This window comes from Mucor velutinosus (genome assembly GCF_035048745.1).
Source record: "Mucor velutinosus strain NIH1002 chromosome Unknown tig00000041, whole genome shotgun sequence".
Classification (NCBI taxonomy): Eukaryota; Fungi; Mucoromycota; class Mucoromycetes; order Mucorales; family Mucoraceae; genus Mucor; species Mucor velutinosus.
In genome coordinates this window covers 2,654,537-2,668,862 of record NW_027041905.1, presented here as the reverse complement: position 1 = coordinate 2,668,862, position 14,326 = coordinate 2,654,537, and the positions used below count along the sequence as shown (strand labels likewise).

At 40.2% G+C, this 14,326-nt stretch overlaps 1 protein-coding gene across 1 annotated transcript; it reads left to right on the top strand.

Moving 5' to 3' along the window:
- Positions 1 to 10,017: 10,017 nt before the first annotated feature.
- On the top strand, positions 10,018 to 14,255 carry ATC70_001062 (uncharacterized protein; the record flags this gene model as incomplete). The annotated part of the gene is made up of 6 exons (XM_064820466.1): positions 10,018 to 10,621; positions 10,674 to 10,766; positions 10,827 to 11,088; positions 11,143 to 11,655; positions 11,719 to 11,968; positions 12,024 to 14,255. 6 exons carry the CDS (start codon positions 10,018 to 10,020, stop codon positions 14,253 to 14,255), a joined length of 3,954 nt encoding a protein of 1,317 aa, XP_064684386.1.
- Between the last annotated feature and the right edge of the window lie 71 nt (positions 14,256 to 14,326).

The window sequence follows — 14,326 nt, the reverse complement described above, 5'->3', positions numbered from 1 at the left end:
TTTAGTAGATTGTGTATGAAAGAGAGAAAGAAAAGAATGAATGAGCTGCACCTCTCAAGCTAAAAATTGATTTCATTGCTCTTTTTATCAGATTACATGTTATTTGTTATGTCTTCATGTCTCTTTTTGATCTCTAACAACATCTTTCTTAAAAGGGCAATGTTTTCAAATCTTGTACTCCCATTTCTCATCCTTTCTGGCTGTATATTCTGTCATATCGATATGATAAAATCATCATGCTTTGTGTATCTATATACTCAGACTGTTATTTATAAATTGGTTGCTTAATTGCAACAGCTATGAGGCACAATTGTCATGCATTATTGAATTATTTGCCCTTCAAACCATTGCCCTACACATCCTATATGCCTATTGAAGTTATGTCGTTCACCTGAATAGCTCAATTGATCTACTTTAGAGTAGACTGCGTGGAAATTACCATTTGTACAGAACTGATAGTGTGCGTTTTATCATTTGCGATAGCAAGTTTAGCAAATGTATTTGATTTTCGTCAGAACAATACTCGAACTTACATCCATAAGCAGGTATTTAATGTGCATCAGTAAGCTTGGTATTAGAGCTTTTAGATGGCCACTGATCGATGAACAGCTTGCACATGTAGTACCTTTTTCTGAGCTTAACCCTCTACACTGTACCTCAATAGCTTCTTGCGCTATCTAGAAGAGCTTGTAATTCTGTATCGCCTGGAAAGTGAAAAACAAATGCGATAAGCTGCAGTATCTGTGGACAGCGCGTTCGATTGCTTGTAAATTAAAAATGCCTATTACTATGATTCGAGGGACTTCCCTGAAAGCCATAATCTACAAAATGAGAGCTGATTTTGTTGCTTGGGGTGTTAGCGTATGTATCACTGGATGCGGATTTCACTATGTGGTAACCGAGAAGCAAGAAAAGTTGCAATTTGCAGTCATCTGTCCTTGGAAGCATGACTCGCCACCATATCTAGTATCCATCGATAAGTTGAAAGCAGCAACTTAATAGTGAGATCATGCTACGCCACGAGATTAACCTCGACCACGCATTTGGCTGGACCAACATTCTTAGGCTGTCATTGTTGGCTCAATCTGAGATCTGCGATCTCTTACTGGCTCGACACTAATATAATAACTTACATCTTTTAGTCGCTCAAACGTATACTATTCAGTAATAATCATTGTCCCTGGTCCGTAGTAAGTTTTTACAAGATTGAAATACGCATAAAATGGTATTACTCTCGATGAGCATGGTACAAGTTGTTTCAAATAAACTTGTTTCTCGGTTATTTTGAGGAGTTTTCAGACGAAAACATGTAATAGATCGTTACCAGCTTACCTATAATCATATTTATTGCGCAAAACCAAGAGTTACCTGTCGTTTGAAATTCTATTCAAAGCCGTAGCATCATTTCTCGTGGATCTACAGCACTCAATAGGTCAGCGCCAACCAAATTATCAAAAAGCACTGTATAAGCGTTTCCGTGCTGTTGTAATTGAAGAAAAATGTGTTTCTGCCACTATAAACTCCAATTTGGGGGGTTGAAATCTCCATTTTCGAAGAAATGTATTGTAGATGATTAAACGACGCCTTATTTTGTAGCACAAACAAAGGGGAACAAAATATAATGAATGTATTAAGTTGATTGAGTTGGGAGATTCATAGAACATAGCGTTCTTTTTTATATGAGTTTCGTTACAATTTACTCGCTCAATTATTTGATAGCCAATGCAGCGATTGAGAATCTGTTCCTATGCTTAGCAAACCCCTCAAAGTGGGCATATAACTGTTCTAATATAAAGTTTCTAGCATCAACGTGGGGTGTGAAAAAGCGATCCTACCCTTTCGCTGAAATGCACAGCACAGATTCAAACCTTTGCCAAACCACAGAGAAGCAAGATATTACCATGCGGTTTTCAATACCGAGTTTCCCAGCATTGCATCCATTGATCTATTACTCGTAATCACTTGTAATTAACAGATTATCATAGGAACATGCTACTTTCAAGGTTCTAGCATCAATATTTCAAAGTTCCATCTTGAATAGTAGCCTCAACAACCTCGAAATCGAAAAAATCACTTTTGTTAGAATGCCTTTCTTTCGCAGGTAGTATCCCAACACCAATACCGCAAATGATACTACTGTAACTGTCTAACAGATTCATTGGGCTCATACAGCCAATTTCTCTGCAAGGAGATTGTAGAATCAAATAAATCTATAGCCCTATTATGCATTTATGGCTGAGGAAATGGTATACTACTACTTCTTAAAGCATACAATGTTGCTCTATAGTTTTCAACAATTAGAAAGATTGTCTGGTGGTGGGTTGTCCAGAATAATACTGTTGCAACAGCAACGCAAACACTGTGTTGAAGTAGAATTTATTATATAATTTTCCTTGCATAAATATATTTAAAGGACATTCCTCACGTCGAACTATTACGCAATGGGTGCTAGATTAAATGTTTGAATCTTAGCATACTCTTAAATAAAGAAGGCTTCAAATCTTATCTATTTTGCTATCCTTTTATTACAAACATAAACTCATTATAGATAACAGCTCCGTAGGAGATCAACTAGCTAGAATCCTTCCGTCTCTGAACCTCTGAGCCAATCAAATTGCTTGAAAACTCCGCTGACCTAAAAAAAAATTTGCGAGGGTTTCCCCCTGTTTTGATGTGAGGCAAAATTTTAAGCGCCGCTATAATAGCATTATAGCCGCTGCTATCATCAAATTTCCCCCAGGTGCTAGAGCATGCCTTACTTACACCACCTAGCTTTAAATTCAGGCATTGAGACCCTCAATCATCACTAAAGTAAGTAGCGATAACCAAGTGGAGGCAGCCTATCTACCTCCTGGTGTCGGATAAAGTCTTGTTGAGCTTCAGGGATAGGCACATCCACACAACGTAAAAAAAAAGGTATGCTTCAAAGAAACATAATAATAACAAAAGAAAGAAGAAAAGAACATACTACTATACTCCTATAGTAGTATATAGGCAAAAAAGGAAGACTCACACAAAGTGATTCAAAGAAAAGTATAACAAACACAACATCAAAGATGTTCAAAAAAGCTCGTTGTTGTTGCAATAACAATACATACATGATGAGCAACATGCATGGTAATAGTCGAATGTAAAGCAACACAACCAACAAAAAAAGAAGAAGAAAAACGCAACAAAACAAACATCATGAATGCATTATCATGAGGAAGGAAGCAATAACACAAACGTTCAAGGAAGTTTTTTATCATTGCGACCAGAAGAAAGAAGATACTTACCACTTACCATCACCGTAGATAGACCAGAGGATACGCAATCACCGAATATAGACCAGAGAACGAGTATGCACCAAGCACAGTAGACCAGGAAAGATCATAATTGCAATACCAGTAGCAACACCAGCACCATAGACAAACCAAAGAACGAGCGACACCAGATAGAGAATGAGCATGCACCAAACACAGTAGACCAGAAACAAACATATTAGCTGTAGCTGTGGCAGCAACACCAGCACCATCATAGACAAACCGAAGTACGAACGCCACCAGGAGAGACTAGACAAAGACCCAAGAAGCAGGGAGCAGAGATGGCAGAGAAGTAATGGCAACGGCACTCACTCAAGCAAGCAAAAAATTATTAAAACCTAATAAACAAACTCAATTAGTGCTAATTCTACGCCTTCCAGTGCTCGTTATCGAATGGTACCTAATATATTCCACTTTAAAGAAGCAATATCAAGTTCTTTCAACAGTGCAAGACAGAGTTGTCGGATGCTAGAGTGTTATTATTAATCAAACGGTGTCCAAAACCACCATGGTTTGATACTAAAACGCGTTTTGCAAAAAGGGAGGAGGGCATGGAAAAATGAGAGGGGGGCACCCTATCCGACGTCACGACCAGTAAATTTAGTCTCAGTTTTGTACCGTAGTAGCCGTAATTGCGGCAACTTAATTTGAAACTGTGCAGTGGTATTTTCGTGTTCAAACTTGACTTGATCTCACATCCTTTAAACGTTTTTGCTAAATTTGACTATGAAAACTGTCGTTATCACACCCAACTTTCTAGCACATCTCTAGAGAACTAAAAAAAGCCACATCGAATGGTGTTAATTACATCCAGCTTATAGACCGAAAATAATGAGCAATTTGCAGAAATATGAAAACAGGTTTTCTGTGAATATGTCAAAATTTAGCATATGAAAGTCTCATAAAAAGAGTTTTCAATGTTGCATTTCATTTTTACAATCAATTTGATCTAATGTGTATCATAGGAAAAGCCTTCCCTTTTGACGTGAAAAACCCGACCGTTTAATTTTCAAGAATTTTCTCTTGCATATACTCATGGAAAAATGATGATTTTCATGAATTTGCAACGACCAAAAAAAAATTGAGATAAAGCATCAAGAAGTAAAGCGTGGCCAAGAGGAGACTTGTGGTGTTATTCCAAGCGCTCAAAAAGTTTTGTGGCATGAGTTATTCGTGCATGAAAATGGCTAGATTCGGACAGAATTTGGCCGAAAATAAGGTGTAGTGAGTTGCGTTGCCAGAAGAGTCAGTAAATTGCGTTTTTGTCTGATGGCCCAGATGTTCTGCATTTTACAGAACTCAATTTTCAAGTAATAGGTGCTGTTATTCCAATTCTAAGACTCAGATCTTGATTTTTGAAATGCGCGATAATAACAGTGATCTTGACACTTGAGCGTCAATAATATTATGCAAGTTTGAAGTTAGTGGCTTGCTCGAATTGATTTAGATGCTCATCAGGCTAGCAGAGTATATTTGATGGTCGTCCACGACAAAGATACCATATCTAGCAGTAAAACAAGACTTAAAGTGTATTCATGATGAATTTGTAATAATAGTCGATGATAATAATCAGTTGTTAACTGTATCTAAAACAAAAAGCAAAGAGCTTCTTTATTACAGAGCATCTAGCTTGCTTAAATATGGTAGATCCCTGGTCAATGACTACTACGTTGAGATGGTATATAAATAGCAGGCCACTGGGGCCTTATGGATTGTTGGTATAGCTTGTTGAGAGGCCACCTAAGTCGATATGTTTCATGTAGTGTAGGTGTATCTCGATATCTTGACATTGGGGAGATTGAATGTATTGTAGTTCCTGAGGCACCTGTGCACACACAATTGACTGGACTTGTAAACATAGATGTGATGTGATACGATAAACATCATGTATGCTGCTACACTGTAAAAGGTGGCTTGAGGAAAAAGTGAATGTAGCCTAAGATGCATGCTTGTGTGCAACAACTATATTTTGGAGATTTTTAAAGAGAAATAATTACTGAATTTGCGCTACTCCACCTATAGCATTATCTATTATGTAGACTCGAAAGCGCCTATCGTTTGAGATCTCAATCAGCTGAAGCTGTAGCATTAGCTCTCGTGGATTTGCAGTGTCCATTAGGTCAGCCCCAACCAAATAGTTGAAAATCGATCGAACAAGGCTAGTCTTTGCTAGAATGGGGCATATAAAATCCTTGTTGTGTATTGCTATCAGCCATTCTACGCCCAAAGTCTACTTACCGGAGTTGAGCACCGCATGGACGTCTCCGTGCTATTATTAAAGAAAAATGTGTGTTTGCCACTGTCACCTCCAATTTTGAGGGCCAAAAAAGCAATTTTTACCGTAAGACGTGAAAAAGCTGTTTCTCCTCTCCTAGTAGGTGATATGTGCGTTATAGTTTAACACCTATGCCAAACCACAATGAAGCAATATATTGACAGACAATTTTCAATAAAAAGTGTCCTAACAACGCATCCATTGTTCTATCATTCGTAATCGTTTTTAATCAAGAGGATCTCATATGAAGGTCATGGTTCAATGTTGGCTTATTTTGAGAAGTCAATTTCTCAACAATAACCTGCTCAATCTAAAATCTAATAACATTGCTGTTTTTATCGCAAAACTTTGTCATTGGAACATGTTACTTTCAATATTTCGAAAGTCGATTTTTGATCATCAAAATTTGAAAGCCTCCAGTCTAATAACTGTAAAAAATACAGCTTATGATTAGTATTAGCGGCTAATCCTATCCTCAAACCCTTTTATTACACACATAACTTGCCAGCAAACCACTTGTCGTAAATTTCGCTTATCAAGGAACCTGGAAAGGACGGACATTATTGTCATTGAATACCGAAAAATAATGATTTCACTGGCACATTACAGCATCCTAAACTCTTAGGAAGCTACGAAATAGTTCAAATCAATGTATCTGAAGCATATGGCACTATCCAACTGCCTTTTGAAATGTAGTTGCAAGAATAGTAGATAATGGTTGCAAACTATCTATTGCTTCTGAAGTGTGCAGTGTGCCTTACACTTGCTATCATCTCACTAATAAGCAGTACTATCATTGTGCTATAATACAACGATACGATAGTGCCACTCAATCTATTATCTCTAGCTAAATATTTGGATGTAATAGCATGCTCTGAATCTAGATTAATGCGTACAATATCTGTACGCCTTAGTATTATAGCAAAAACGCGCCTATTGACAAGCAAATGCATGAACATTACCAAGGTTGACAACTTTCAAGCCTTCATCTCCTGACATGTAGACCGTTATGAGCCACCGGAATGACGCCAAACAATTGTACTTGAGTAGTAGTAACTTCCTGACACGTTTGCTCAACTTTTTGGGCCAAAAAAAAATATGACCAAAAATCGGCCAAAAAGCATGAGGTACCCCTCATGGTTTTCATCGAAAATTAAACGATCACTTTTTTCACCTTGAAAATGAAGACTTTTACTATAGTATACGAGCCTTTCAGCACTTCGGGTGGTTTCCTGACCTACGCTTCGCTTCGGTGGAAACCAACCTACGTTCAAACGGCTCGCGCTGCCGCGGGCCTTTGGCTAATATCCCAAAATTAATATAACTAAAATGTTAGAAGAGGAACCCTGATTGTTGATTGATATATAATCACTAATCATATGAGTGTTTATGCTTCGGATGGTTCTCACCGAAGCGTAGCGAAGGTAGAGAACCAACCTGCGCAGCGGCAGCTCGTGCTACTGATTGCTCTTGCGTATTTTATCAAAATACTGCTACTTTCATTTTGACCCTCTACTTACACATAGTAACCCTTCATATTATCTGTGGATCTGATTCTTATGTGATGTTCTACATCCATATACACGTAGTTACTTCATAACGGGCAAGCAGCATACTGGTATTCCCACTTTTTAGTCCTTAGTGTCCCTAATACAGCAAAATATGAGTGCATTTGAGCTGCATTTTCTTGCGTTCAAGGCCGTTTTAGATCGTCAGAATAGCCCCAAATGGTTGCTCTCATCTGGCAGTTACTTTCTGACACTTTTGCTCGACTTTTTGGGGATCAAAAAAACATGAACAAATTCGACCAAAAAGCATGAGGTACCTCTCATGGTTTTCATCGAAAATCAAACGATCGCGCTTTTCACCTTGAAAATGGAGACTTTTACTATGGTATATCTTGAATCAAAATGTTTCTATCAATCCAAAGCAACCTCTGAAATCATCTTTGTGGGACTTTGGTATGTAAAATTTCGACATTTTGGCCATAAACCTCTTTTCATATTTTTACAAATCATTTAATAAGTGTATTCAAAACGTCTATTTTACTTAGTACCATTGGAAGCGCCTTGAAAAGTACTCCAGGAAAGCTTAAGGAAGCATGGGGTGATTATCATACTTCACTTAGTCGAATCTGCAAAAATAGCTCGATCGAGTCCAGAATCATCAAAATTTGTCCAATCTGGAACAGACTATAATTCTGGGTTTGAATTAATTTTGGCTGGTGGGGCCAGCTGGAAAACTCATGCCCTTTTCATAAGGCAATACAGTAGTAAATGCCTTTGAAGCGTATAGAAAGTAGGTGGCAGGTCATAGCACTATCGTTTATGATGCTATTTTATTGCCTTCTATATCGTTCTTAATGATATTTTATTGCATTCTATATTTAATAACGTTAGTCTGGACATTGACGATGCATGGGTTGCATAAAATGTCTGCAGTAAGTAGTGAAATCTCTGAGGCTCCGAGCCGTCGTTCAAAGAAAACGTTGGTAGCATTGAGCAGAGGAAAGAGGGTAGAAATAATAGTGGTTTTTGTTGATTGATTGTAAAATCATTATTCTCATATGAGCCAGGTCTGATAGATGCCTTGAAACTCAGGTTCCATATTAGGATTGTAAAGTGCAAAAGGACTGAACATTTATTATGTTATGATATCAAATCAAAATGTTTCTCTCGATCCAAAGCAACCTCTGAAACCATTTTTATGAGACTTTCATATGCAAAATCTCGATATTTTGGCTAAAAACCACATTTCGTATTTTACCAAAATTTCATCAGGTTTTTACAAACTGTTATTATAATTAGCTCCATAAGATGCGCCATGAAAAGTATTCTTAGGAAGCTTAAGGAAGAATCAGATTATCATCACAATTTATATAGTCGAATCTCTCAAAACAGTTCAATCAAGTCGAAGAAAGACACAATTTGGCCAATCTTGAACAGAAAAAATGTTCTGAGCTTGAATCTATTCTGATGTTGGTGCTACTGCTGGCTGACCTAAATGCCTTTCTGATGATGACAATCATGGTTAGGGTGCTGATTAAAGCTGCCAAATCCCTAGTTCAGCACTGAAAAGCACAGAGTCAATACATATCATTTCAGAATTATGACACAGATAGGCTCTTTGAGGGAAAAAAAATCACTAATGGCGTCTGGTTTTTAAGCTTGGATAGAAACTCGTTTGAAATAATGAGCCCATGTGTACTTACACAATACTTTCGGCTTGCATTAACTGCGATACAGAATAAGAAAACCTTTCTCCATTATTCCTTACCTTTAAGTCTTTCTTATGAAGCAAAGAGACCTAGCTTGCTGTGAAAAAGCTTACATTCGTGGTCTGATAAACGGAGGCATGCCTAATGCTGAAATTATCGGAAAAAACAGGGCGATCCAAGCCTGGCATCAATGGATTTTTCAAGCGCAATAAAAAAGATTCCTAGCCAATATCAGCTAATCTTGTAGGTCGACCTCCAGCATTATCTGCAAGAATAGAAAAAACTTTTGCTATCCAAGCAAATAGGGATAAATATGCTACTTTGGCTATACTAGCAGAATCTGGGCCTGATCGTGCGAGTACATACACTGTTCGACGTGTATTGCGAAAAGCAGACTTGTCTATCGACTATAATAAGAGCAGGCACAAAACACACTATAAATCGCCACTTTCTATCATTTGAAAACTTTTGATTCCTTTAGTTGCTTTAAAGAAATGAAAGGTACATTAGACAGTGAAACAGAGTTGATGATGCTACCATGCTCAAAGTACACTAACAATCCCTGCAAAAAGTAGAATCTTGGGTAGCATTTCAATTTTTCATGTAGTGGAAGCCCAGATCACAAAATGAAATGCATGTCAACTCTAAAATGACATTAACTCAAGGTGGAGAGACACGTAAACAATTCTCTTCTTCAAAAGGAATCATCTCAAGCTACTATTCAACAGGATCAGCAGGGTGCCACAATGAGCTTGCCAGTTTCGGATAGTATTACTCAAAAAGGTATATACTCTGTAGTTTGTTTGAAGGATTGGCGCCAAGCGGTGCTATGTCTTGGTATTTTCTTTCTTGTAGAACCTGACAAGAGAAATGATATCACGCCTTGAATCATGGTAAAGCATTCAAGCAATAATGTATACACACATCGGTAGACAAGGAAAACGCAGAATATGACGCATAAAACAAACAAGCACACGGGTCACATGGCTCAAGCATTTTGAGTCAAAACTATACGGTGCATTTGTAGACAGGGATAAGGTGCCGAAATTTTGCGTTTTCTAGATCAAATCAGGAAATGTGAAAGGGTGGGATGGATCGCCGTATTTCTACCTTTCTTGTGCTTCACTTCACTTGCTGATTACGCTGCGCCGGATTTCCGTGCGCATATAAATACAATGCCATTTCCCATTATTTTTCTTGCATTGTTATTGATCTGACACATCATGTCTACTACTACATTAGAGAAAAAAAATGGGTCCCATTCCCCTGCTTCTTCATTTGATGAGGACACCAACAAGAAGCTGATACAACAAGAGATCGCTGCCATATCCACACAACATGAAGAGAAAGCGAGTGATTCTGATCCGGGAGACAAATCCAAAAAGAAAAAAAAGGAAAAGAAGGAGAAGCAGCCTGCTGTGCCTATTCACAAACTGTTTCGATTTGCCACACCTTTGGAAGCAGCCATGGTGTTGGCTGCCTGCCTACTGTCTGCTGCTGTTGGTGCTATACAGCCTCTATCCATCATCATCTTTGGTCAATTCCTCAGCAACATTGGCACATCCATGGCCACCACCCAAGATTTCGAAAAACTGGCGAGGGACACTCATCCGTTGGTATTGACTTTTGTGTACATGGGCACTGGTGTCCTGATTGCTGCCTATACAACACATTGTTTCTGGGTCCTGTCTGGTGAATTCCAGGTGCGTCGCATTCGAACTATGTATGTACATGCCATTCTTCGTCAAGACATGGGCTGGTTTGATAAGGCAGAGGAAGGCTCTTTGACTACAAGATTGGCTACTGACACTCAGTTGATCCAAGAAGGTAACATATTCTAGTTGTTATACTCGCCGTATTGTTACTCACTCTCCGAAAGGTATCAGTGAGAAATTTGGTCTTTTGGTCATGTGCATCAGTCAGTTTATCACCGGTTTTATTGTTGCGTTCATCAAGGGCTGGAGATTAGCTGGTAAGATGTTCAACCTGTCGAGTGTGTCTATGGAGTATACTCACAATATATGTCTAATAGTTGTCATTCTGGCTACCGTGCCTATCATGGCTGCTGCTGGTGGTTTAATGGGATACTTTATCACGAAATACACTACAAGAGCCCAAGATTCCTATGCCGATGCTGGATCAGTCGTCGAGCAGGTATTCTCTGGTATTCGCACTGTATACTCGTTCTCGCTGCAAACGAGATTCTCTCATCTGTATGAAAAGAAGCTTGAAGTAGCAAAGAAGCACGGTATTGTGCGCGGCCTTTGCCTTGGTTTTGGTTTTGGAGGTTTCATGTAAATTTCAAGCGAACATCAGTGATGAGTAGGAAAAACTAAACATCCTTGTAGGTTCACCCTCTTTGCTACATACGGCCTGTCTTTCTGGTATGGCAGCAAACTGACACGCGAAGGACATATGGAGGGCGCAGATGTGATGGTCGTCTTTTTCTCCATGATCATCGGTGCTTCTGGACTCTTGCTTATGCCACAAAACCTATCTGCCGTCTCAAGCGCTTGTGGCGCTGCTTTCAAGATATACAGGACCATTGATCGTGTACCTCCCATTGATGTTGATGCCAAAGCAGGTCTGGTTTCCAAAAACTTTGTGGGTGAAATAGAATTCAAGAATGTCAAATTCAACTACCCTACTCGTCCTGACACAACCATCCTCAATGGCCTCAATCTCAAGATTCAACCTGGCTTGACCGTAGCTTTTGTTGGTTCGAGTGGGTCTGGCAAATCTACGTGCATTCAACTTTTACAGCGCTTTTATGATGCTTCGGAGGGCTCTGTTCTTGTAGATGGTCATGATGTCAAGGATTACAACGTGGCATGGCTTCGTAGCCAGATTGGTGTGGTGAGGTGAGTTGAGAATCATTTAATAGTAAAGGCGTGCAGTGTATCAACGTGCATTTGCCCCCATAGTCAAGAGCCTGTATTATTCAACATGTCCATCAAACAAAACCTGCTGATGGGTGTTACTGAAGAAGTGACCAACGACGATATTGTTGATGCCTGCAAGAAATCCAACTGCCACACATTTATCTCTGAATTGCCTGATGGTTATGAAACGCTTGTCGGTGAACACGGTGGTATGCTTTCAGGCGGTCAAAAGCAGAGAATTGCCATTGCGCGCGCTATTCTCAAGAACCCTTCCATTCTCTTGCTAGATGAGGTAAGGCTCAAATATAGCCTATTACAGAAACTTGTTGCTCATATCACATTCAAAGGCCACCTCTGCTCTAGACACACAATCTGAACGTCTTGTACAGAATGCACTGGATGCTGCTTCTGCTGATCGTACTACCATTGTCATTGCTCATCGTCTGTCGACCATCAAGAACGCAGATCTCATTGTCGTCATGCAATCCGGTAACTTGGTGGAGCAAGGAAGCCACAATGATCTTTTAGCCCTGGATGGTGTTTACGCTGAACTGGTACGAAAGCAAGAAATTGCCACCAAACAAATTGGCAGTGCTGTAGAAGAGCCTGACTCAGACGAGTTACTGAAGCGGGAACAGTTGGAACTCATTGCTGAAAAGCAGCGTGTGGAAGATGTCTTGCTCAATGAAAAGGATGTCACTACAGTCAACCTGTTCAAGACCACCAGTCGTGCTTCTGTGGACGCGTATGAACTCAAACGCCGTAAGGAAAAAAATCAGCGCAAGGAAACTATGCAAAAGAAAGCTCCTCTTGGTAAAGTCTTGGAGCAAATGCGCCCTGAATGGCATTTGCTGGTGCTCGGTGTGCTGGGTGCTATTGTCTCGGGCGCCATCTTCCCTACCTTTGGCCTCATCTTTGCTCAAGTTATTAGCAAACTGGTAGACAAAAACGCCCCTCCTCCTGGGCCCTTGGAGGGCACCAACCTCTACTCGTTCTTATTCATCGTCATCGGCATTGCTGCTTTCTTGGGCATGAGTGGACAAATTGTGTCTTTTGAAATTGCAGGTGAACGCTACACCAAACGTCTTCGTGCTGCTGTCTTTCGAGCTTACATGCGTCAAGAAGTGGGCTTCTTTGACCGAGAAGAGAACAGTCTGGGTGCTCTCACTGCCAAACTAGCTGTGGATGCCAAGAACGTCAATGAACTGATTACCAAGGTATCTGGCGATGTCACTCAAATTGTTGTTACTGCCATTACTGGTCTTGTCATTGCATTTACGCAAAGCTGGATGTTGACTCTGATTATTCTTACCATGGCTCCCTTCATTGCGTTTGCCAATTACTACCAGTCCAAGATTGAAAACGGCTATGAAGATCAAACCAAGGCTGCTAATGAGCAAAGCGGTGAAGTAGCCGGTGAAGCCATCAAAGAGATTCGCACTGTCGCTGGCCTCAACAAACAAACCTATTTCGAAACCAAATATTATAATGCCACTGAACATCCCCATCAGCTTGCTAAACGTAAAGCGGCCAGTTCCTCTATTGGTTTTGCGTTTCAACAAGGTATCTCTTACTACGCCAACGCTGTTGCCTTCTTTGCTGGTATCCAACTGATGTGGCATCACGGCCTCACCTTTGACAGAATGTTCACTTGTATGATGACCATCATGATCACAGCTCAAGGCGTAGGCCGTGCGTCTGTCTTTGCAACTACCTTTGCCAAGGCCAAATATTCGTCTATTGCTGCTTTCGAGATCCTGGAGCGCCAGCCTTTGATTGATGGTCAGCTGGAAGGCATTGAACCCAGCCGTGCTCAAATCAGAGGTGATATCGACTGTCAAGATATCAGTTTCCGCTATCCTGCTCGTCCTGATGTGTCTGTCTTTAGCGGCCATTTCAGTCTTCATGGTAAAGCTGGTCAAAGTATCGCGATTGTTGGTCCAAGTGGTTGTGGTAAATCAACTACTATTGGCTTGTTGCAACGATGGTACGATGCTGCTACTGGCACAGTTCGCTTGGATGACACTGATGTCAAAAACTACACCCTCCACAATCTTCGTAGCCACATGGCGTTGGTATCTCAGGAGCCCATCTTGTTTGACATGAGTATTCTGGACAATATCAAGTTTGGTGTGGATGAATCCAAAGAGGCGACCCAAGAAGAAGTGGAAGCTGCCTGTCGTGCTGCCAATATTCATGATTTCATTGCTTCCTTGCCAGACGGGTATTCAACTAGAGTTGGTGATAAGGCTAGTCAGCTCTCTGGTGGTCAGAAGCAAAGAGTTGCTATTGCTCGTGCATTGATTCGTAAGCCCAAGGTGCTTTTGTTGGACGAAGCCACATCAGCATTAGACAGTGAGAGCGAGAAACTCGTGCAAGGTGCCATTGACAACATTATTGAAGAAGGAGGCCGTACCACGATCACTATTGCCCACCGTCTGTCTACAATTCAGAATGCTGATCTCATTTGCGTCGTCAAGAGTGGTCGTGTCGTTGAACAAGGCACGCATTGGGAGCTTTTGAATATGAGAGGCGTCTACTATGATCTTGTGCGTCAACAGTCGTTGAATGCTCACTAAAACATATGCCATTTATGCCCCTCTCCCTCCCTCCCCCCATCTTAATTTTGCTTTTTCATATAAACCTTGTA